General features: G+C 39.1%; 1 protein-coding gene across 1 annotated transcript in view; it reads right to left on the bottom strand.

The window, feature by feature from the left end:
* Positions 1 to 20,557, bottom strand: part of LOC124413884 (probable G-protein coupled receptor CG31760) — a 129,934-nt gene extending 109,377 nt beyond the window's left edge. Inside the window, exon 1 of the mRNA XM_046894677.1 lies at positions 18,925 to 20,557. Coding sequence (XP_046750633.1) covers positions 18,925 to 20,422 — 1,498 coding nt within the window. The 5' untranslated portion in view covers positions 20,423 to 20,557. The remainder of the gene's footprint in view (positions 1 to 18,924) is intronic.
* Positions 20,558 to 26,443: the final 5,886 nt, after the last annotated feature.

The raw sequence follows: 26,443 nt of genomic DNA, 5'->3' as shown, positions 1-26,443 counted from the left end.
CAATTCGATCCATTACCCCATTTCTCGAGCGAAGCTTTCAGTCTCGATCAGATTAACCCGATCGGCGACCCAAGGGATTTCGTCTTTTCGCTTCGCCCATCGCAAGAGACACACTTCGATAATCTTTTTTCCTTTTTTCACACCCCCGTTGAGGCTATTACTCTCCGAAGTTAATCGACGTTACAGCAAAATGACGATGCGCCGAAACATTAATTACCCTAACTTAAGGGATGAAAGATCGTTTCTCATAATCTATCCCCAATGGAACTGGTCCTCGATAATTGGGGTAGAAAAGTCCGTAAAATTATCGAATAAAAGTGAAAAAATAACATAGAAATAGGGATGAAAAAAATATTGCAATTCGCATCTTTATGACTTTCCAAAATTTAGTAAATCATTGCAAACAAAATATACACTGATTCTGAAAAGCCGACACCTGAAAAGTCATCCTAAAATTAGCGAATAACAATTTTTTTCTCCCGACGTATCGTTCCGTTAACATTTCTAACTTCAGCCTCATGATACTCCGTATAATTTAACGGAGATCCGAGATCCCCATATTAAATAGTAATACAAAGTGATTTCACAAGGAGTGGAATTTAACGCCCCTACACCGCAGGTTCTAGAGATATCTGCTTGTGCAACAAAATCCCGGATGTAAGATAGAAGAAACACACCTGTGAGTTGGGTACTCTAAAAGCACTTCGGAAAATTCTCACGTGTGAGAAGAGCAAGAGTTGCAGAACGCAGCCATGGGGGTTGCCTGCGAAACGGTTTGCGAAAATACGAGCATTGTAAAAGGGAGTAAAACACGAGAGCAAACTCAACGGGAAGCGTTTGCCAAGGGTATCAGGAATCCGAGTAACAGGGGTAAAATAGTAGTTTATAGGAAACCCTCGCGGAATACAGATTGAACCGAATCATGAGTGATCGTCCAGCCCTTCGAAAACTCTTCGGACATCGGCCTTTCCATTACCGCATCATGAAAATGCATTGCGATTTCAAGGTATACCTGCGCGGTCTGAATAGCTTCGAAAAAACCTTCCAAAACAAATAACGACGATTATATTTTTCGCGTTTTACTTCTATTCAGACTGCAAAGCCTCACGGCTGACTCTGAGGTGTATGGAACTTGTAAACAAATCATGAGCGATGAATAATTGAGCGATATAGCGATTATGACAAGGCAGTGGGTAGTAATTATGTAGCAGCCTGACTCCTGGGTATTAATTAAACCGTGATACGCGTTCCGTAGCGTGTGTTGTATAATTAACACGCTTGTAGACTTTGAACAATGGCAGTGACTGCGGATTATCCGTGCCAAAATTCACTATCTTATATAATATCACATTCTAAATCAATTACAATACGATAGTTGATCAAGCACACGGCTGTAAAGAATTTCGACTCGATTTCCAAGCGAGCTAATTTTTCGTAGCCGCTATGTTCACTCGAGTGCTTGAATAAAACAATTAGGGACATGCCATGGAGCAGAAAAACGGGGAAATGGTTAAACCCGTAGGCCTGGTTATGTATAAATATGAGGTATTCCCCGCCAAACCGACCTACGTTTGATCCTCACCGTCAGCTATTATATTTATTTCCAAGTTTGGTATAAAGTGTACAAGAAAATCATTTTTCACCGAGTTTTAGATTTTTTGGACCACAAGTTTAATCGTTGGTTGTAGACAATAATTTCGAGGAAAATATTCATACTGTACTTGCACCATAACGCACACGAAATTCTCATCGCGTTGTGAATCGCAATTTCCGAAATCGTTTCCCAGACAACAAAGGAGAAGAAGAACGAACCGTTCGATGAAAAAAAAAACGCTGATTGTTCCGTCCGAGAATGTCGGGAAAAACGGGTTTCCCCTTGTCATCTTGAAGGCGGTCAGCCGACAGGATAAATGGAATAATGGAAGACGGTTCTCAAAGTTTGACGTGCATAAATTCCGGAGACAAATATAGGTAATCAAGAATCGATTTCTTCGGCAGAAACCGAATAATTAATCGAAGTCAGACTAGACGTTTTCGCGCATCTTTATGCAAACAATTCGTGGAACGTATTGTGTAATAAACGAGCGTGTTACGTCGGTTCCATTTCGGGTGCAGTCGAGTTAGAAAGGAAAATTCCATGTTTATGATCAAGCTCGGAAGACGCATTTGCAAAACGTCTGCATTGCGCCGACTTCGCAGGTTCAATATCCTTGAAAACGGATCAGGATCAAATTGATTATGCCTGCACCGGCCGTTATATGGTCGAACTGAAGTAGTCATCAATTCGTTGATTCATTGCGTTGACCGATGCGTCGGACAGCCGTGATTTAATTTCCAATTTGACAAACAGCTCAATGCAGTCGAGAAGTTGCCGAACGATTTCCAGCTAACAACAAGTAATTTTAAACCGTAATAATCATCGCAACATTTAATTCGCGTGTAATTCATCCATGGCTAATAATCATTATACCCTATGAGGAAATTCCGATGAAGGAAGAAACTCTTATATCTATTACCTACTCGAAGGTTAAAAACGAGCCTTGTAAATAGAAATTGAAGAATTATTCTCGTGTATTCGTATCGTCCTTCATGCATTATTTAAGAAGATCTTTAAAGCCTCTACGTTTGTGAGGCCGTACCTACATTGGATTCCTACGAAGCGTCATCAAACCGTTGGAGTTTGAAATTGAGTGAAATTAAACTTGAGGCATTGTGGAAGGTATTGCCTTTAATTACTTAAATACCTCAAACTAATTACAGACGATACCTTTCGCGAATCGTGGGTATAATCATTACTCGGTTGAAGCCCCTTATGGAGAAGATCGTTATGCCGAACTTGCCGATACCGCAGACGAGATCTTGATTCCCCGCAAGTTTGTATTTCAGCGTTCAAATCAACTGCAAAAGACTTTCCTCGTCATATTTCATTAGCGCCGACCGAGCCTCGGAGATGAACGTTCAAATACACCAAGCAGAGAAAATTGGGCTGATGAATGGCTGATTAACCTGGCAACCGATGCTGCCTACGTAAATACACGTACCTACATACCTATACCTGTAATAACGAAAAACGAGTAGCCGGTAACGAAGGTAAATTGAAAAGCAGTCGCTCATCTTTTCAAGAGGCCTCAACCAGCGGCAATTGCCCAATCATACTAATCCATCTTATAGATTTTCATTAGACCGGAAAGCGTCGAAAGGGTTTCGTATCGCCTCGGGCAAGGTATATTAGCGAAGGGAGTTACAGTAGATATAAGAGCACAACGGGCTCTCCTAAGCTAAAGATTCCGCCGCAACCCTGCTCTCCGCTAACCGTTATACAGACCTTAAGTCGACCTGAATATGTGAGCCGGCCTCTTTGACTTGACAATTTAACTTCGGCTTAGCGTGATATTACTCGATAAAGCATTATAATAAGCATTCGAAGATATATAATCATATTCTACGACAAGAAGCAGTCGTATAACAATGATTCCATGCGCCAAGCGTTCACAGCTGTAATCCCCTACCTAATTACTGCCACGAGTTCACTAATTAACGACGTATCGATCATGTACTGAAAATCCTGTGTCTGTACAATGAAACTGTGCAATATAGGAGGAAGAACTTGATCTTTTTGAAGCAAGTGCAGATCAAGCATTTTGTACGACTACTTATACCAACGCAGCAACATCCAATATCCGTGTTACAATCTATCAAACATTCTATACAACGATTAATATCTATCGAAGTATGGATCGATGAGCAAAGCCCGGCTTTCAGGTATTCGTGATATTGACCAAATATATCAATGAAATCCCGATCAATCGCCGATTTGCAATGAAAACAGGTGACGTGAGTAGCAGTTTTATGACATCTAGCATAACATTAAGATATGATAAAAATATAGGAAAAAGTTAGCGATCAGCGTTGAAAAAATATGGTAACTCTACGTGGTGAAAGGGAGAAAAACTAAGGCCATATCTGTTTTCCGGCTGTCACCATAGTTATGCGAGAAGGGTCCAAAAAGGATTGAGGGTTAGCCGGAGGTTACCAGAAGGCATGGAGATGGAAATGGGAATGGGAAACCCAACCCGTCTGCAGCTTGCGGGATATCTCTAACTGACACGGCCAGGATGGCGCTGGTTTTCCCTAAAAAAAATTTTCAAACATATTTATTACAGGTTGATTTAGGGTTACACGCCTTGGGCCGTGTTTATTTAACCAAAAAACAAACGCGCGACACGATATGATTCGGTGACATTGTTCAAATGTCAATATTGATATACCCGGGAGCGTGATCAGTTTTTCATAAACTGTCAAAATATACTATGAAGTTACAACCACGACAGCTTATATGATTTATCGACTTCATTTTTTTCATTCCAGGATAAAAATTTCAGTACGAAGACAATGTCGAATTTCCTTTGTAGCGCACAGATTGGCGTTCTTCGATAGAAATAACCGTGAAAATTCCGATCGATAACAGCTGCCGTGAAGTAAAATTGATTGTAATGAAATAATTAAGCTACTTCGGAAGTCTCCAGGCGGCGAATGTCACACTTTCATGAGCAGAGCGCCAGACTACAACGTAATGGTTAAGAAAATTTCATGTAACATGCAAGAATCTCGATTTCAAACCTCGACAGGTAAAGCACCAAGTTCAAGCATACCTCAGTCGTGTGCACCAAGTAGGTAGGATGGAATTAGGGTCACGAACATCACGATATACACAGAAGTGACAGGTCGATGGAATGCAAACTAAGCCCATCTCGTTAAAATGCATCGCATACACTATCATCAGCATGGTCGGATTTCGATACGGGCCTCCACCCTCCGTAATCGTTCTGCAAATCGTCGTCATCGTATGCAAAAGGATGATCGAGAAATCGAAGGACCCGAATACCGTGAGATAATAACATGGGGACAAAAGAAGCGAAAAGGACGAAAATGGGATCTTTTCACATGCTTTTGCTTCCCTCTTCGAAATCGCTCCCAGACTAAATACGGCCGAGAATTTGAGTCCCCTCATTCAGAACTTGTTGAAAAGGAACCTGTTCACTACAAACATATGCAGATAAATATATATATATATATATATATTTCATGAGAGAATCATCGAGAGTTTAAAGTTTGTAAACGCCGGACTGATTCCGAGACAGCAGAATTCCGTAGAATTTGAGGGAAAAGAAGAAAGTGTGGAAAGGGTAGACGAAATTAAGTAATACAAAAATTATACTAAAGCAGAAAGTTCGTTCGATATTAAAGCAACGTGGAAGAAATAAAATAAGAGTAAATCCCCAGAGTTCCAATCGAATAAATTCGCTTCTTTACCAACTACTGTGTCCATCGTTCCCCAATCAATAATACCTAAACGTAGGTACAAGTTACACAGAATCCGACTATCGAACTCCAGCTGGAGTTAATCGGAGAGAAGACACGAGATGATGACCTGCTGCTGCGAATTCTATCAATCAATTGAAATTTATTAGTGACGAGGTTAAATTGGTCGACGCGACGGGGTAATTCTGATTCATTCGGGATACACGATACTAACCATCCGGAACTAAACCCGGAAGAAGAAGGAAACCTCACCAGCTGCTACGTATCTCAGGAATCGATCGGCGAACCTTCTTGCGCCGTTATAAACCAACGAACAGCGGCTATAAGGGTTGACCTGTTGCGAAGCTGTGCAGCGTTTACACACCGACCATAATTCCTGCATGCGCTGCATACCGTCGTGTCGTGAAATAGATGAATTATAAATGAGTTTCTCAGCTAGACTCGAACCAAGGTACCTACGTGACTGATGACGGGATGGAACTGAGAAACGGCAGCGCGACGTTACTGAATCGTATCAAGCAGACCATAAAATTAGTAACGCATGGGGTACCATGTGTGTGTGATGGGAGTTACTGCGGAACACGAGACTAAGGCATTGTTTCGGCAGTTTCGAGTTTATGGTGAATAATGAATGTACTCGAGTGAAATCAACCCTTTTGTGAGAACAGCAAACACTGCCTGCAAAACCGTTTTGTTGTAACATTATGTTCGTGCTGTGAGAAAATACCTTAACGAACAAAATACAACAGCGTTGTAACTGCGGCTTTTCTACGTCGCACGGAATCGGTAAAAAGAAAATTGATGTAGGTTCCTTCCTCCGGAATCAAGACTTTTCTACGAAGTCTTCTGACACTTTGAAAATATTTTGAATTTGTGAAAAAGTATTTCAATGTATGTATGTATAGAACGGCACGCGTAGGAAGTTATAAGGAGATTCAAGGTTGCTGGGGGTGATAAAATAACGCCGTGGAACGCGAGACTTAGGTATCATCGAATCTCTGCTGCCGAAGAACAAACTCAGCGACAAATTACGAACAAGATGTATAATCTGTACTTAATTATTTCTCGTATTTCGATGTGTACAACGTGGTACAACAGTGCCTCAAACTTTGCAAAACAAACTTTGACCCTGTAATTTTGGCCGAACGAACTTTAGCATTTAACTAATAACAAACATCCCGTTTTCAAAGGATAGCCAGCTGTCGCTGACGAGATGAAAAAGGCCAAGTGGAAGTCTGCTAATTGGGTAAATCCGTGCATTTTCACATCCGCATTTCATGATCCGAAAGTAATCGCCTCAAGATTCCCCGACCGATTCATCATCTGACTAATTAAAACAAACGTAATATCAACGAATGAAAAATTTTATTTAGAGTTCGTATAAAGTCTTCAAGACGGTGACTATTCGCCTAAAATGTGGTCACAACTACGGTCAATAAGCCAAAAGTCGAAAAATTTTGAGTTCGAGCAACTAGCAATAATAAAGTTCAACACCAGCGGTGACACGCTATCAAATTCTAGTTATCTTCGAATAAACCAAAATGGATTCTGAAATGATTTCCCCAATGAACGTAATCCCTCTGATACATATAAATGCAACCTGGTTAATTCTAACGCAGTGCCATTTTATCTCTTACAAGGGCTTCCAGCAGCTCCTGCAGCCTCATTTCTCTCATTGGAACGAGAGGCGTTAATTTCCGCATCGCTACCTCCAAGTCAGGCTCTTATATAAATTACAAGGGAATAAGACAGGTGGAAACGATTTCCTACTGCCTCGCGTAAAGCCGGAGCGTATAGCGGAATTATTAATGCTTACAACTAAATTGTAAGTTAAAAAGTTGAACGAAAATTCGAGCCCCTTGGCATCATCAACGTGATGTTGATTCTCTGCTGTCAACGGACTATCTCCTGTTCATCGGCTCCTTACTGGTTTCAATTAACTCGGTAACTACCACAATGGGGGCAGTTTTTATGTGCGTCTCCCCTCCCTCCCCCCCCCCCCCCCCCCCCCCCGCCTCTCTTTCTTTCTTCACTCAACAGCAGTAGCGGAAAGAAACTTCCGCAGAGAGGCAATGTTGAAACGGCAGTTAACGTGAGGATTATATAAGTTATATAAATATATACATACGTTTAACATACGCGTCAAAAATTGCAACGAGTGTACGTCAATTTCATAAGCATTTTTTTCCCGTCAATTACAGTGCCCCAACCAAAGGGTATCGTTGATGTAGGAAATGCTGAGATGTCGACGACGATTTTTACATTTCATTTGGATATTTTTGGAACAAAATATTAAAAAAAAAAAAATATATATAAAAAATTGTACGGGAAAATTTTTACAGTTCTTAACGATTTTTTGAGATACAATGCTATTCTTTCTTCATTTCCTGATTAAAAAAGAAACTGCGCGATACATCGTTTTTTTACAAATCATAGTTCAATGTCTTTTTTAATGAATTGTAAGCGCATGTCGCCTAAAGTTAAATTTTTACTTAGTCTTTCAATTAACCGAATGTTTGAATAACTTGTGTAAAATATCAATACAAACCACATGCAATAAACTGATATTTTTTCTTTCAAAATACAATTATTTTACCAAAAATCCATGTCAGGTGATTCATTGCACGAAATTCATTTAGCAATGAAATAAGCCATTATTTATTGAAATTGGAAAAACTATCTAAAATTTGGCATTACTAAAACGTATTCAATTAATTGAAAAATTTCCATAAAAATTCACAATATTCAGTTTTTTCTATCACACCAAGAATATATAATTTTCTGAAAAAACTTGTACAAAAAATCGGGCAATTGTGTTGACGAATTTGGACCTCTCTTTCTAAATTCCAGCCTGGAATTTACACCTCACATATCTTCGATTCAAAACTGAATCTTGCAGGCAAAAATTTGCAAAGTTTTACGCAGAGTTTCATGCATACGTGATCATCGAACCTCTAAGAAATCACACCGCGGGATTTGAAGTCAAGAGAAACGGATTGGGTGAAGGGTGGGAGGAGGGCGGGGGGGGGGGGGGGTAAAAAGGTCACACAAACTTTTATCAAGGGATTTTGACCCCCGCATATTCTAACGAACCCATTTCTCCAGACCATTTAGTTCGATTGATAATATTTCCCGTCGCACCGGAACCGCCATCTATTTTCTGCAAGACCGTACCTACGTACCTACCACCTACCTACCCAGTAGGCAGATTCCGGGAGTAACTTGCAAATTAAATCAGCAAAGTTCCCGCCTTGAATGAAGAAGTTTTCCAGGTCGTTAGACGCTCCGGCAAACTGCAAACGCATCGTCGAATCTCACCAAAGCAACTAAATTTTCACTGGACAGTCGGTATCCAGCCATTCGAATAAGTAAGTCAAAGCCTCAAAAATATCCTCGAAATTCTTTGAGAATCTCTTTATCCGCAAAAAATTACAACGCGTGGCTAAGGCTCTAGATAAATCTGATTTCGACCGGTAACAATTAACTCGCAGTCATGTAACGTCTTCGCTCAAATTTCTCATTCCAAAAGAACTTGTAAATAACCGGGTGGCAAGTAGCTTAATTAAAACTTCTTATTTCCAACAATTTCTCATTAACAGACCGTGTCTGCGACGGGTACAAATTGCAGATTCATAAGTTCGCCAATACGGTGTTGTATATATCTATGTGTTTTTGAAAGACTTGAAAAAACTTCTCCAGCCTCTTCGCCGTCAGGCAAAAGTGTGAAGACAAGTGGCATATTTATCAATTGTCTCTTCATCGTAACAATAATCAAGAGGCCTGATTATTTTCTGAAGAAAAAACCTGCAGTTCTAGCACTTTTTTTATAAATCAACTTCCACGCTGGTCCCTTAAATTAAAAATTAATTCGTAACGATCCTACAGATTTTTAAAATTAATTCTTCTCAAAGAGTTTGGGGGAGGGGGGGCTGAAGATTTTCATGCGGGATTCGTTTAGGATCATTTCATACGACCACTAAGCTGCGAGATGATCCTGAATACAAATAAAAATTTCCGCCCTCATCGCGCGATTATTTCATGTGAAATAAGCAGCTGAAATTTATCAGGTGTTTCATACTCGATAAAAATTTCGGAACAAAGCCAATCGCAATAGTAGAATGAAAGAGATGCGAGAATATCGTAAAATCCGCCAAAATTTGCACATCGTAATACAACATTTACGTGTAACGTAGACGTAACGACAGATTTACGGGAAGAACTCAAGAGGGCGATAAAAGGTGGAGAGAAAATGAAAAGAGAAAAGGATATCGACGGAATCTCGTAGTCATTTTGCTCTTCGCTATTGACGGGAAAGGCCCGTGGGAGCGAAGAAGTAACAAATCCCCGAGACTCCGAGGGAGGCAAGGAGTTGATAGAATAGGTATAGAGTGCGAAATACTTTCGGACTAGATCGTGTCGAAAGATAAACTTGTTGGTCCTCGTATTGGGAAAAAGGAAATAATGTGCCTGCACCCTTTCTCAACTTTAAAAATCACCACCAGACGGGGAAGACGACTCGACAAAAGCGGATTACACGCGCGGGCAATCCCTGCAACATTACTACGTATGTCTATAAGGTACAAGTAAAACAGTTTTCGCAACCTCGAGACCGTTTTAGGGGAGATTGTTTCAGCCCGTAGCTGGGTTATAAGCCGGGACGCGATTTTGCGAATATAGACGGGAAAAAAGTCGATATTTCATAAGTCACGCCTGGTAACCACCCCCGCGAACCCCGATTTCCTCCCCTAACGCAAAGTTTCCGAGCCGCTGGAATGCGCTCAACGGCTCGGCTCGTCCTCCGCGAATCTCACGGGAAATAGCGAGTCTCGAATTTCAATAACATATCCTGCTTTTCCATCTCTCGTATTTTCTCTCTTCCGCTGTATAACTTTCGTTCATTATAACTCTGACAGATTATTTTTCTTCTCAACATTCTTTTTCCCCGTTTCTTTTTTATTCTACTCCTGTTTTACTGTCACCTAATTAATCGTCGCAATAATATTAAAAAAAAAAAAAATACAATGTATCAACTGTAGAAAAATTAAATTCACATCAATTGGTAAAATTAACAAAAACTGCGTATTTTTAAAATTCGGCGACAAAAACCGAAAAATCATTTTCACGGAATAATGTAATAAAAAATATTTCCTCCGCTCAACTACGGAAAAATAATTACTCGATAATTACTATTGTTTGACGGTTCGATTTTTCCTTCTTTATACATTGACTCCGTGAACAAGTTTAAATGAGAATTCTCGATCCGCTGACCTGAAAAGTGATAAAATCAGAGTCAACTTGTAATTGATGTAAAATAATCATCAGTCGAGCTGCCGATATAATATGTACATATATATATAATGTATAAACGGGATATCGTCAACGCGTGTCGCGTTGTAACGCCACTTCACCGAGGGAATATTATTTGCAAAAGACTGCTCTTACCCCGTGTCTTTCAAGTCTCCAAAGGATATGAAACCCTCTCGGCGAGAGGAAAATACATTTGTGGCGAAACATGTATTCTGACAATAAGCTAGAAATTGAGTTGGTACACGTAGAGAATTTAGTTATACGTGTACACGCCTCGTGGAACATGATACAACAAGGCGAGATCCGTGCGGCTTTTAACGGCGCGAAAATACCTCGCATTTATGATGTGCTTTCCAAGTTCTGTTAATAAAGTGAATTTAATTCCCCGATATGATATACCTGTAACACCCACGTCCGAATTGTACAGTTCGATAAAAATTGTTTACAACTGAGAAGCGTTAAGATCAGGATTCAAGGAGCAACATTTAAGTTCATTGAGTATAACTTTATTCGAAGAATCTCTCCGCGACAGGAAATAAAAAATTGAAAGTATAATTTCGAAGAAGGTTTGGTTTTCCCAATTAAATTTACCAAATTTACAAGAATGTGTTTAATAAAACGCAACTCAATTATTTTCAGATTTCCACTTATTCTAAGCCCTGAATTCATGACCATTTCGTTTCATCAATTTATTTCACCCCTAACTTTTTTTAAAACACGTATTCAATACGTATTCAATCCTACAAGATTAATTTATGTTGAAGCTTTTTTCTTCATTTCACATAACAGAGCGAATCTGGTAACATATTCTAACTTTTCTCCCATCTCTATTATATCAGCTTGAACGATAAAACTAACGAAAAATTAATACAGACGCGGCACGGTTTACTTCATAGCTTCATCGAGGCATTCGACTTTCACCGAGAGCTAGGAAAGGAAATGATTGCCGATATGTATCAACGCTCGAGATTCCAGAAGCAAAATGTACGAGACTTGATGCACTCGATTCAAATGGAGTAAGTGGTTCCGTACTTTCTTTTTTCTCCGCTTCTATACGTGGCAGAAAGGAAAATGTAGGTGCAGAAATTAAAGTCGAATACGAAAATTGACAAGCGGAGGATATTTATATTATATTTCTGTTGAAGTGTACCTATCTGTAATAAAATGTAGTTTTGTTTAAGTACATACACCCTCGACATTAAAATTTCTCATTAATATTCTGCCATCTTATATAAAACAACTCGATTGTGAACTTTGTTTGAGTTTTACAGCTACGAAGAAACTTGTTCCACACACTTGCATTAACACGGATATGCACAATTCCGACGGTACGTTTTCCCTGACCCCAAAACTCGAGTTCCGACGAAACCCTAATTTTCTCAATTTGCCCCTTTCTCTTTATACATATACAGTATAGTTTCGGTATCTCTTTCATCTTCATATTTTATTCAATTCTGAATCCAAATTTAATACCCAAAAAGACGGATTTATACCAACAAGTGTAAAAGAAAATAAGCGATTTTGCGAAACATTTTCAACTGGAATGATGGTTTACCCCTGTAGGTACTCTAAGTAGCTTATATAATATAGAAGGTTTGCGAGATTAGCGGGTGAAATATGATCGTCGATCGTACACGAAAGTTTAATCCCTAAGGAATTGCCAGCAACTGAAAAAGAACGAAATAAGAAGAACAAATGAGAAGAAAATACACTTCGAGAATTCAAGGTTGAGTGTATATTACACATATACAACGATAAGTTATAATCCCGACGAGAGGAGCTTAAATTCTTCTGTCTCCGAACTCAGAGTTTGATCGTATGATACATATATGAGACATTCCACACTAAACCGACCTACGTATGGCGATCCTAACTATCGGCGATTTTTTCTTAATCTTCAGCTGTGGTGTCGAGTGTACAAAAAAAATTATCTTTCACCGAGTTTTAGATGTTTTGGACCACGGGTTTGATTTTCATTGCTCAAAAAAACACAAAACCCCAAATTTAGAATGAATTCTTTGTTAAGAAAACAGTAATTTTGAGACCAAGATGGAAGTGGGAAAGCTTTTGCTTCAAAAACTACAGGCAAAACAAATAATTAAAAAATCAGAAAAATCGGATTAAATATAAATTCAAGTAATACGAATTTACATTTTATTCGTTTTTTCTCACAAATTGAATTTCAGTGTTCTTGAGAGCAGTAAAAATCAAACCCACGATTCAAAAAAATCTAAAACCTGGTAAAGATGTTATTTTCGTTTACTCTACACCATACTTAAAAATAAAAAAATCGCCGATGGTGAGGGTGATACGTAGGTCGGTTTGGCGTGGAATGCCTCATTTTCATACATACATCTATATTTATTTTTTCAATATTTTCATTAAAAACCGGTCCACGTTTTCGGGTTAAGGTTAAAAAAATCCTCCGTAACACGCAACGACTTTGGAACGATCAATGAAAAAGCAATGAAACGCCTAAGATAAATATTTGCAGTCAGATTTTCCATCGACTCCAGGTGTTGCGTATCTCTCGCGTCTCTCATACTGATCACAGAAGGAAGGTGCCCAGCGAACGGCGTCGTCGCCGCGACGCGCATACCAAAAAGGTTAGAGCGTCGAAGCGACGCGCGACGTCGACGTCGACGTCGGAGACACGCGGAAAAAAAGCTCGAACGCCGCACCGTCATCGGGACGTTTGCCAGAAAACGAACGCTGCAGAATTCGACTACTTTACTCTCGATCCACCGCGTCTATCATAGCAGGCCTGCTGCATCTTCTTCCCCCTCCCCCTCCCCCGCCCCTGTCTTCCCATGAATTGCCGCCGTATATGTAAACGTGAGTTATACACGTTCACCATTGTACGAAGATCGTATTGAATTGATTTATGAAGGGTAGAGGTAAAGAGAAGTATCTCATATTGGTTTTCAACTGAAAAATTGACTACCAAAAAGCGACCAGAATGCCGCAATTATTAAACACTCAGGGTACAATCTGATTGAAGCTTTTTTTAAATGTGAAACTCTTGCTACATCAAAGCCACCTTAATTGTACTTTATTTTAAGGACACTTTCTATGCACGGAGATAGTCTTAGGCAATAGAATTATTCCAATCCGTGACACCGAGTAATTAAAATTTCACATGGAAAATGACAATCTATTTTTTCGATAGCAATTCTCAAGTATTTCTTACACACGATATAGTATATCGATAAAAAAAAACTTGTAACTTGGCACACTCTTCAGACACATTATGACGTATCCGTATGATATACAATTTTTGCAGATTTTTTGAACCGTAAGGAAAAAAAAATTTGAAAAATTAAAAACACTCTTGTTTGTGAGCAGAAAAATCATGGCTCAAAAAATCTGCAAAAATTGCAAAAAATGCCTCACAATATGCCCCAAGAATGTGCCAAATATCAGATCTTTTCCCTTAATATTATGTGTGCAATAAATATTCAAGTACTGGTATCGAAAAAATACATATAATTTGTCCCATTAAAAATGTCAATCGCTCGTTGGCACGGCTTAGAATTATCAGAGTGCCATCAAACTTTGCATTGATTTTTTTTTTTGTTTTTTTTTTTTTACACACCTTGCTTACACCGTCAGGGAGGAATAAATTTTTTTTACCAAAGCCGAAATAACGGCCACCCTAATCACCATGTGTAATACATGGGTAACCCACGTTCTCTGTACGTATACCTAAAACATCCCTTGCGAAACTCCAGGCGGACTAATTTGACCTCCGGTGTACCTGCACCGCGAGCAATTCTGCATTTCCAACGAAGCGGATATATACGTATAATATGTGTAATATATCTGTATATACTGTTTGCTGATAAATTATCTGATTCGGTGAAGTAGTATATTGGCTCGGTTTATAATTGAAAATGTCTCAAGCTAGAGTGGAAGCAGGTATTCCCATATGCGTTAAACCACCACAGCAGCCTATGGCGTGATGGTGTTGTTTCCATATTTTTTAAACTCAGGAACAGTTATTTCACCGCTTTGCTTGCAATTTTTCCTCCGTTTTTCCAATCAATTATATGATTATACATCGACCGCGTAACATAGAAATTATAAAACAGTTCGGTCAATGCACTGCAGTTAGACTTATCGAATTCAATTGACAGATATCTGTATAGTTTTTTTTGTGACCTAATACTACGATTTTTTATTATTTATAAGCTTTAATTAATTACCTATGAATATGAACACTACACGCTTCTCTGACAAAATTGAACAATTCCAGAGAATAATCGTATAGAAGCGGCTCTGATTATCATTTTGGCAGAAAGTGTGATCAGGCGGTTTATTGAAAGTGAAATAAAAGTGATGAAAAAGAAAAGCAAATACCTACCGAAAAAATTATGTGCACAACAAACTGCCTGCCTATACCGTCACAAACTGATTTTGAATGGTTTTGCTTTAAGTTCATGGAAATAACGTGTATGGCAAAAAACTGATATAGGATGTGGGAAACTCCGAGCAAACTCCGGTCAAAAACATCTGACGCGCCTAACAGATGCATTATTATAGTATGTATAATACAAGGGTTGGTCCACGTTGCAATCAGTTATCGGTTATTTGAGTTATTATAACGAGACCAGCCATTGATTAAAATTCTACCTTAATTATCCCAATAATCGTCATTTATTTATGCGAAATTCCTATATGCATATACGTACTATGTTGTTAATTTCGGTATGCGGTAGAATTTGTTTATCGGCCAAGTTTGCACAGTTTAAGTAATTTTCAAATGTTGCAGGCAGCAATGAGAATTCGTATTCGAAGAAAAACTAGAGCCGACAATATAAAAAACACTCCTGCCAAAACTTCACGCAATATTCCCCACGAAGTATGACTGCATTTCGAGTAATATTTACACAAAGAGTTGAAAAAAAATTTGATGAAATTTCAACAGCATGAATTAAACATCAGGAAAAATAAGTCGATGTAATTTTTCATTTTCAATCTTAATCATCTTTCTCGCCGTTTGCAGAGTTGGGATTATAATTATTGTTTCGCAAATTCTTTTCATTATGCGTTGACAATCGGTTAAAGAATATTTGCCTCTGTCATAAGACGACCTATTTATTCATACAACGTACACCTTGTATAACAAATTCCTTGCATCGAAGGTAATCCCAGGCGGTTTAGACGTGGTGTTTATTAAAATTTATAACCTACAGACGGCAATAAATCCGTTTAATTGCTAGTAATTAGTCCCATTGCGGTGCAGACGTGTTTCGCTCGACTCACCCTTAAACTCAAAACTGACAATTCAAACGGTCCGAATTTACGAGACAAATTCAGAATCTCGACGCAGTCTCTGATCCTCCTCGTCGACCGGGTTATACCTATACATAGGTGGACGTATATTTCGGAGCGTAACGTCTGAACAGGGCAGAAGACAAAAGCAAGGCATAAATATATGTGTTCGTCGGAGATTCCATAGTTTGGACTGAGAAAATACAATGCAAGAGTGCGATACGAGTGAAATCGTGCATCATGTACTCGTGACAGCAGAACGGGAGTCGAAACGCCTGCGAGGTGAAATCACTCTGAATTTTAATCCTCGGGATCGGACGAACGTACAACAAGCTAACCCTGGACCATTCTGCCAATCAGCGGTAAACGATCTCACGGATTTCCATTTCCCAAGCAATTTTCACTGGCTAATGGGACGCCGCCTCGCCATGGTAACTTGATTTTCGTATGTGTTGGTGCGTGAATGCGATAAAAGCGCGTCGGGATTCAACTTTGTTTCGAAATCGGTGCACCGTATGCTGCGTAAAACTGCGGGATTTGAAAATCGAGGAAGATGAAGAAGATGGTGAGTAAAGAGAAAAAGGAGTGAAGAATACCGGCCGGAGAAAATGAAAACTGGCGAAGAGCTGCGTCCACGTGGAGTTTAAATGTTGAGCTTTAAAGCTTCATCCCTTGGGAGAGAATTGAACGGAAACAAATACCGCGAATGCTGACTTGATTTGTGTCTCTGAGAGCCGTGTTCGCGGTTGACGCGAGAGTGAGTCAGAGTAGCAGATAAAGATCGCGAAAGTCTAGTGGATGAAAAGAAAAGAAAGAAGAGGAAAAAAGGAGGTGCAAAGAATCCGAGTGAATCCTCGAGCGAGTGTTAAAACGTTCATCTGCTAGCGGAGTTTTATCTGTTTGCACTGCCTCGTCCCCGTTCAAATCTCTTCAAGCGCGCGTAGAAAAGTTGCGGGAAAAGCGAATAAGTTCAGAAGCAAAGACTAGAGTAAATAAAAGAAGAAAAGGAAAAAACTAAAGTAAAAGAAAAATCAAACGAAGAACCGATGGAACTGCCGTTGAAACATAAATTACGTTCATAACCTCGGACGATCATAAATGTCTTATAATCGTCAGGTATTTCATGTCTCCGAGAAAACATCGTCGACTTTTAAGTGCATTCACGACGACGATGCGTCAAGTATTTACCGTGTTTTTAAAATAATGAATAAATTATCTGAATAGTCTCTTGTTTAATGCCATATTTTCTCAGAGACGATTTATCCAGTTGTTTATACGGTCAAGAATAAAGTATTACGAGTAACGCGTTTATACTCTTAAATAAATTTAAGGGTAATTAAAACCATTTTATATATACCTTATATATTATAATTACACACGGCTAATTACGCCACAACCATAGTATAATTTCTTATGCCGTTTAAGTTTAAAATTCCACACGAAATAAAGAAGAAAATTATTCTGCACATTAACCATCGATAGCTGCGTCGGGACTTCTTGAATTATTGTAAAATATAAATGTGGCTGTAGTGTATAAAAATTTATCACGATAATAACGGCGTCGTGTGTTTCAGCCTTGCTTTTTGCGAATCCATTCAAAAAATTTCAAACGGATAGACTGTGTGTGTAAGAAAGAAAAAAAACCGATTCGGGTTGTGTACTTTATTGAGAAGTGAAACAATGCGAGGAGAATGATAAATTTCGGAGAGCGACGTTCACTGCAATTGTTCGGAAAACTGGTTGACACAGTGAACGTGTAACAACTGAAATTGAAACAAAGTTGAGAATAAAATTTTACACATAAATTAACACTGGTGTACATACAGTGTACGAACGTAGATACCATAATACGGGGGAAAGAATAAATTATACCACCAAACGAAAATTCTGAGCCTGTCAGAAATTTGTCAAACAATATTTCGCATAGGATTTGTGGCTCGGGATACAATTATTGTACGCCTCGCACAGATGTCCGCGTCAAGAGAGAAGTGGAAAAGGAAACTGTTGATAAATTTGTACGAAGGATCAGTAGAATACTGGGGAAATAATTGGAAGAAAGGAAGATACAAACGACGAGCTGAGAGGTAGAAAAACAAAGCTATGAGAAAATGAGAAACAGACGCTCAGCCGAAATTGCTTTCGGCCTTCCTTCCACCCTGAAATTCTGATGAGAAGTCCTTCTCTACTTCCTCCATCAATTATACTTCGAAAAGAACCTAATCTACTTCTATATGCGACCCAAAGTCGACCACACGATTGGGTCTCAAGAGAGTCTTATTACCTACTTCCAGCAGTTCCCCGATATTTCGATAATCTTTTTATGTGTCAGGAACACGTATTCGAAAGACACGATCACGCTTGAAGAAAGTCACTCGTCAAGTATTCTAAGCAATACTAATCTTTCGAATATAAATGAAATTCAAGGCGTAAAGTTGGAAGCCCTGGAAGAGAATCTTTCTTCTTTTTTTTTTCTTTTTTTTTCGCAAGACTCTGCGAATTAGGCCGATTTTTCGAACAATTATTAACAAACGTTCGCGTTGTAACACGCGATGCGTAATAACGTACCGCTCTTCATGTCCTTTGCGACGAACGTGCAGGTACGTGCCGAGGAAGGTGAAAAAAATAATCGAATGACGCAGAGAGCTGGGTATAAGGAAAAAACTCGTACATGGTAATCAAGTTTTTCACTCGGTCAACCGTAACGTGCACTTTTTCAAACGGCGCTCCGATTTAACTACGTCGATACTTTTCAATTGGACCATTAAAATGGTTTTCAGCCATACGTCGTGTGTCCGTATCGTTGAAAATTCGATCAGCCATTGGAAAATTGAAACAAAAAAAAAAGAAAGCAAGCAAACAATCAAAAAAAAAAAATAATAAAAAATTGGAAGGCCAAAAAAGAAACGAACAGAGGCAACCAGACGATATTTAATTGAATTTCGAACACGTTCGTACGTTGAAGTAAAATTATTTCCGAGAAGTGTGAAAAAGGACGAAACTGAATAAAATGATGCAACTCACCGTGGCTGAACTGATTATTACTGGCGATAACTCTCTCCGCGTTTTTCCTAGCGATCCAAAACCACTCGCTGCTGTTACTCAGATACTTGTACTCAACGGCGAGATCCTTGACCAAGACAGCGTCCTGGTCCTCGAGACGATGAGCAAACGGACAGTAGAGCCAATGATCGCGGTATTGAAGTTTGTCGTAACAATTTCCAGCAGCGAAAATATCCTCGTCAAATTCGACCATCGATAATATACTAGCGTGAAGGAGGTACTCCGACGACAGCATAACTTCCGGCGCGTACTTCCACAATCTCGTGAGCATATTGGCCCTGTTAACGGCGAGATTGGCCTCGAGGCGAAACCTCTCCTGAGCGTAACGATCCACGACACCTTCTCCGAGGTTCAGATCAGTTCCGGCGGTGCAATTCTCACCGAGTAGATGCTGGTTCTCAATGATTCTCAAGAAACGCGTGACGATGTCGACCTGGACACTCTGCTTCTCGGTGCGTCTCGTGACCACCTCTTCGTACTCGGCCAAACTCTTTTCCGACCACTTCGACGAGTTCCGGGACTCGTTCTGCTGCACCTCGTCGTAGGCCTCGTAATCCTCCAGTTTCAACCTCACGTAATTTTCGTTCACCCGTTTCTCCTCCTTCGACGACGTGTGCACCACGGTGCCAAATTCTTCGGTAGTGTTCTCTCTCTCCCTCTCCCTCTCCCTCTCCCTCTCCCTCTCTCCGTCTGAACGGGCCTGCTTCTTATCCTGGGGAAAGGCTTTCCTCAGCTTCTCAAGCGAGCCGCCGCTTCCCGTGGAACCGGAAACTTCACCCGCAGCACCGAGCTTTGTTTGAACCCTTTGATTCCTCCGTATTTGTCCTTTCTCCCGGACCGAGGCAACGTCCTGCATTCGCGGGTGCATTTCGTTGAGAATTTTACCGAGCTTTTGAACGGCCTCTTCCCGAAGGATGTTCCTGGTCAAGTTCGTCCTATCGTCGTAAAATTCGTTGGTGATATTCGCCTCCTCGGTGTTGTTCGTCTCGAGGAAAGGGAGGGCCTCCTCCTCGCCTAGAAAAGTCCCGTTTCTGATCGTCGTCGTCGAGCCGCTTTTCCGTTTACCTTTCGCAGGGACAAAATCGTCGTCGAGATCGTCGATTATTATCTGTCTGACGAAATGACCGCGAGACCTTCCGTGTCTTATTTGCGCAGCGGCGGGCGATCTTTCCAAGCTCGTGGTATCAACGGCCTCGTCGTAATCCTCGACGAATTCCCCGCTTATCTGCTTTTCAAATTCACCCAGAGTAATTTGTCCTGTATTGGTCAATGGAAGCTTTTCGAATCTCGTGTCCTGCACAAGCTTTCTCTCGATGAACGGCGGCCTGTGCTTTTGTTGATGGCGCACCAATTCTTTCGGCCTTTCAATCTGTACCTCAATTCCGCAAGCTGATCTCGGCAAAATCTCACAAATCAGTGAAAATAAAATAACCACCGTCCAATAACCGTTGAGACTCATTTTACGGAGGGCTCAGAACGACACCCGAATCAATCCGCCATTCTGCATCAACTAAATGTCTGTTAATTATGTCGAAAACTTCGTCGATAAAACCGTCACGCCATGCTGCTCATTTTTGTAATTTATTTCTTCTTTTTTTTTGTATATTTACTTCTTTCTTCAATTATCTTGTTATCGATATTCCACTCCCGAATTCACCACCTCAAACCTCGCGTTGAAAAAGTATTTTCTTTCGCGCCCTGGTACCTTCCATTTATCAGACCGTTTGACACACGCCCATATTCAAGAGAACTGCTGCGACAGTAGCACAGCACCGTTGATATAAATTTTAACAACGATTCGCACAATAGTCAGAGTCTACATTAGAGAATCGGTATCCGTCCACCAGTTAATAGCAATAATTACAGGACGAAGTGAACGGTGCATAAATTTTCATTCACAGTTAATTAAACCCCGCTGATAAAAGCCTTGCGTACAACAATGTAAATCTATAATCACTGGAGTTTATATTGGATAGTTAAATTGTAGTCTGATAATAATTAACGGTATTATCACAGATTTAGCTGGGGTGGGGGAGGGGTGGTGGTTTCAAATCGTATCGTTACGTTTATCACGTCACATTATACACCTACACATTATATTATTACCAAAGGTTATTTGTTTATTATGCGAAATTCGCAAGCGCCATTTTTATCACGTAATTGCGGGACATTTATACTTATATGTTTGCGTATTGTCATAATGTTTATACCAACATAAGTTCGTCCCTTAGAGTATGACTACCGGTGAGAACGAGGAAACTACGATTAGGAAGAAGAGAAATTTAACGAAGCAAAATTGAAAACAAAAACTATACAAATACAAGCGTTCTTATCGAACTTTTTAATATCCTACGGCGTTAAGTGTTTGACCAACTTTTTACACTTCAAAAAACTTCATCTTCCAGTTTGCTGAGGGTGAATGTTCCGCAATGTATACTGACAAGCAAATAAGCAACATCAAAGAGTGTCATCTAACATTGTTTACGCTACGATTATCATTGTTCTAAACGCTATTTCGTCACGCGATGACTACTTGAGAAAAACTTTGACAACCAACAAAATTTACTTCACTCCGGTTTTATCAAAAGTGTTTCTACATGTGCAGCAAGGTAAGACATGATCAAAAAAAAAGAAAAAAAACTTACAAATTATCCGCAGCCTATATTGAATTTCAATATTATCCTGTAATCGATTTATCAAAATTTCGAATCGTCGTCTCACTATACTGACAAGCATTTTTTTTTTTTTTTTTTCTTTAAATTATCGGCAACAACTTAGATGTATGTGTGTATATATATTTATGTACATATGTATATACATATATACATTTATATATATATTTATATATTTAAATATGTATGCATGGTATATAAAAGCAACAACAGTGTCCAGAATAAAACGGAGGAACAAACTTCAGGCGGCTAATTGTGCGAAGAGTAAATAAGACGTGAAATTGTCGTCAGATTGTATTACATATAGAAAAATGTCGCAGTGCTTCGAGATGGGATCGCGGGTGCACGCGGCGCCTGACTGAGGGTTGAAACGCGACTCGCGTCCCTCCGGATCCTTGGAAACCCAAAGCGCATGTCTCGGGATGCCTTCGCTTATTAACACAGGTAATACGCATTCATTAGAAACACGCATCCCTCCACATATCTGCACCTATTTACTATAATCATACTGAGCGTAAGGTAAAAATTTGACATTTTTTCCATTTTTCATCCTCCAAGTTGCAGCGAGTTCGTTTGTGTGACCGAATTTCAATTGGAACGCGGTTGAAATTCCGAAAGCACCAAATTCCGACTTACTTGGGGGTGGAACTTGAAATAAAAATTTGAAACTTTGACGAAACATCAAAGTTTCGGATGGTCCGAACCCCGAGACTCAAAGTTCCAAAAGGACAAAATAACGACAGAGCGTAACTCCGATGAGTCAGTTCCGAAAGTGCGAAAATGAGAAAAGTTAAGAATCTGAAACATCGAAATTCCAAATGATCGATGATTTTCAGTTCCGTGAATTTCGGTCGTAGTGAAATTTCACCAATTTGTTTTTGATTTTCGATATTTTTATGTGCGGAATCCTGGTCATTCTGATTTTCAGTTTTTCTGATTTTTTACACCCGTTCCTTGGATAATCTAAACTTTATTTTTATGAATTTTGCTCTATCTAAACTTTACTTTTCAGAATTTTGCTTTATCTTGACTTGAATTTCTGAACTTTGAGCCGTCGGGTTTCGGACCACTCAAAACTTTGTTGTTTCGTAAAAGTTTGAATTTTTTACTTTAAGTTTCGCCGCCAAATAAGTCGGAATTCAGTTCTTTCGAAACTTCAACTCCGCCCCTTTCAATTTACTGCATACTTTCCCTTTTTTACGGCTCTACGTTGAACTTGTGAATTATCATGGTTGTAAAAAAATCTACTACCTCTATATATCAATAATAGACCATTTCCCTCTCTTCTGTCGTCCATTTTTTGATCTATATTATAATCTATGATACAAATTGTGCTGCAAATTGTGCAGCGCGCAGCTTGAGCTTCAAGTTAAAAACAGAAAAAAGCTGCGGAGAATGCGCATTGACCGAGGATTATTGAATAAAAAGTTTCACCTTGTAATTCTCTGGTAAATAGAGAACATCGATTAACGCTTCGTTATCGCGTGACCGTTAATTTGGGCTCGCGAGTCGCAAATAACAGTTTCAAATTACGGCGTGAAAACTGAAAAAAAAAAACGATTCGTGACCGAATAGATGTCCCCTGCAGTTGCTAATCAAGATTTACATCGTCAAGTTCTTAAAGCTAAGCAATCAAAGTTTGGACTTGCGGTGTGAGGTGAACGTTTACATCGGAGTAAACCCACCCCCTTAAAATAGCCTCTGCAATTCCTTCAAATTTTTTTTCTCTCAAGATAATGAATATTGGAAAGAAAATTACAGGGTGCATAAGGTGACTTCATCAAGTGTAAACACTATAATATTGCGCAGTAAATTATAACATCGGCGCCGACTGATGAAACCGTTTTGAAAAAATTTGACGAGAATCTAATCGCTGTACAAACACTTCTAACGCGGTTTTATTCGAGTAAAAAAATTGAAAACTTACGAACGGTTTGAAAAGTAAGTTGTACGTAGTAGGAAAAAGTCTGTTGCAAGCGATTTTCCAAACGAGCGGCTTATGGATATACGAGTTAATTGGAAATCCCATTTGTAACTCTTTCTTTTATTTTGCAAGATAATTGAAAGTTTTGTTTTTTACCTTTCCTCATCGAGCTTGATTCAATCTACATACCGGAGTTCGTATCACCCTCTATTTGCATTGAATCTCTCGAAATTGCACAGTCACGCAAAATGGCAAAGTTATTCAGCTGCTTCTAGGTTCGAGTGTTTCTTAGAGTCTTAAAAAATTGATTGAATAAGGGTTCAAAACGAGAGTATCTGGATTCAAGAAGTCAAACTGAAGTGAATTGAGATCAATTTTATTCGAAAAATGCCATTTGGGTAAGAAAAAAAAATCAAAAACCAATAATTGTATCTTAAAAAGAGGGGAAATTCAGTTGCTGATAATTTCGAAAGTATCGCATTGTTCATTTGTTTTTTTCAGTTGCAAAATTTGATGTCTTGTCAAAAATTGATGAGTCACCGATCATCCCGTTCGTAAATGAATTACAACTATAGATAGCCGGAAATTAATTTTCAGTATCTTTGATGTACGTTTCAAGAAGCCATAAGTTTATTAATCAGAAAATTTGTTTGTAACTTAAGTACGAATAAAACAGTTGAGCCATCGAAACATTTTTGGAATCAATAATAATAATAATAATAATAATAATAATAATAATAATAATAATAATAATAAAAGATACGAAAACCTTATAATACCCCTAAACTTTTTTTCGACTTCGTCAAAGAGATTCTGTTTCAATTAAGTTCAAGTGGGTTACCTTCAGTCTCACAATTTGCTTTTGTACAGACCTTTGTTTTATTATTCCTTTTGTGCCGAGGCAGCTGTTTTGTTTTTAGATTGCCCACCCAATATACGATTCTTGAGTTTTGTTTGGTACGCCGTAAAGAAGATTATGATTCACGTGCCAAACGGCGATGTAAGTTAAGAATTCGAAAAGTGTAGCAAGCGCATTTGGTTAACGCGCGTAGAGAGACGTACGTTTGTAGCTGACTTGGCAGAGATTTTCGTTCGAGTTACATGACCGATAAGCTGACAAAATTTTCGCTAATACAGCACAAATTTATCCTTTTCCATATTTGAACGCTATTATTTTTCAGCTGAACCAGCGCACCCGTTTTTTCGCAGGGTAAATTTTGTCGGCTAACGTGAAATTCATGGATTCGAAAGCTTCCTACAGTATATCGATGCGCGTCATAATGGGGATGAAAAACAAATCCCGAGGGTGGATTTCACAGAAACGCTGGACTTGCTGCAGTCCCCGTTCCAACTTCAACAGTTCTAGAAAAAGGTTTTAGTCTCTTTTATTGCCGTTGGATTTCCGAGAGCGTTTGCATAGAGCTAAAAGCTGTGTTTATCAAACAGTTAGTGAAATTGACCTGTTGTGAAAAACAAAAAGAGAAACTCAACATCGTAGAAAATCAGGCATATTGCCAAATCAGAAGATATCAACTCCCCGTACTGTGTCAATATTATGATTTCTCAATCAATAAAGTTAAGAGCAATCTGAGGATGAAAATCAACCATCAAACTTATCCTAAACATCATACAGCGCAAAGACATTGAAGCTGCCGCCACTCGATCTAGCCACATTCCGAGAATGAAACGAGGTTAAAAACACGATGAAAACAAAAAAAGAAAAAACTTAACTTTAGTTCGAAGGTTGCTTATAATTAAGGAATGTTTCAAAAACTGATGTACACGAGGAAGCACATTGTGGGCAAGTGTTGAAATAAGCAAATGAAATGAAATTTCTATTCTTCCACGTCATAACTTTGAATTTTTATCTTAAATCTGACGTAAGATCATCTTGCAGCTATTCCTAAAACCATATTTCATTACAAAGCATATTTACCAAATTTTATTAACAAAAATATTTCAACACTTATACCCAACTCTTCCTGCACGTGATCTTGAAAGATCCACTTAATCATGTGGCAGCATACTCAAACCAGAGTAAATTCCATTTTTGCCATGAGGTCCCGATCCCTTTTGGTCCATGGAAAACGGCCAGCCTCAACGTCGTGACCGCGCGATAAGAGCAACCCTCAGAGACTGACGTAATACGTGTGTAGTCTTGCACAAGGGATGGAAAAAAATTACTCATCCAGACCCACTTTGTGTTCTCGTGTCCTCCAGCTGACGACCTGGAAGCACAGGTTTATACCTATACGTATGGGGCATTCCATTGTGCCCCAGTCTTCGTTCGCTGACGACTTTTTTTTACGAATCAGGATTCTGTGAAAGGTTAGCAAAAACTGTACAGATATTATTTCGCATTTATTTGATCACCAGTTTTGAAATCATTCTGTTGGTACGTAAAAATTATTTACTTTCATTGCAAGTACACTAATGATTAAACTTTGATCGGTAAAACACGTTAAAATCGTCGAAATAAAAAAGTTTCTTCACATCATGAACTGACAAGAAAAATCATTATTCAATAGATTAGTTTTATTTGCCGTTTCTTCACTGCAAACATTTTTCACTGTAACTTCATTGCTAAGAAGAAACTTCGCGATTTGGACGACCTATAACGAAATCATAATTTATTCTGTAAAAACCGCATAACTTTTTAAGTATTTCCTCTACCAGCAACTTCACCGCGTCTTGATTGGATTTAAAAAGAAATTTAAAGGATGAGCTTAAACGGCATGACGATTTGGCACGGAATGCGTCATAGCTCTTATAGTCGGGGTTCTTCAAGTGTATGTACATATAGCTTCTCCATCGGTGATCGTCACAGACGGTCACCATCAAAACGCCGACCACTTACCCTCGCCGGTTTGCGTATTATAAATAT

Source organism: Diprion similis, chromosome 2 (assembly GCF_021155765.1).
Source record: "Diprion similis isolate iyDipSimi1 chromosome 2, iyDipSimi1.1, whole genome shotgun sequence".
In the NCBI taxonomy this organism is placed as follows: domain Eukaryota; kingdom Metazoa; phylum Arthropoda; class Insecta; order Hymenoptera; family Diprionidae; genus Diprion; species Diprion similis.
The sequence above is the reverse complement of the archived record's forward strand: the minus strand, read 5'-3'. Positions and strand labels throughout refer to the sequence as shown.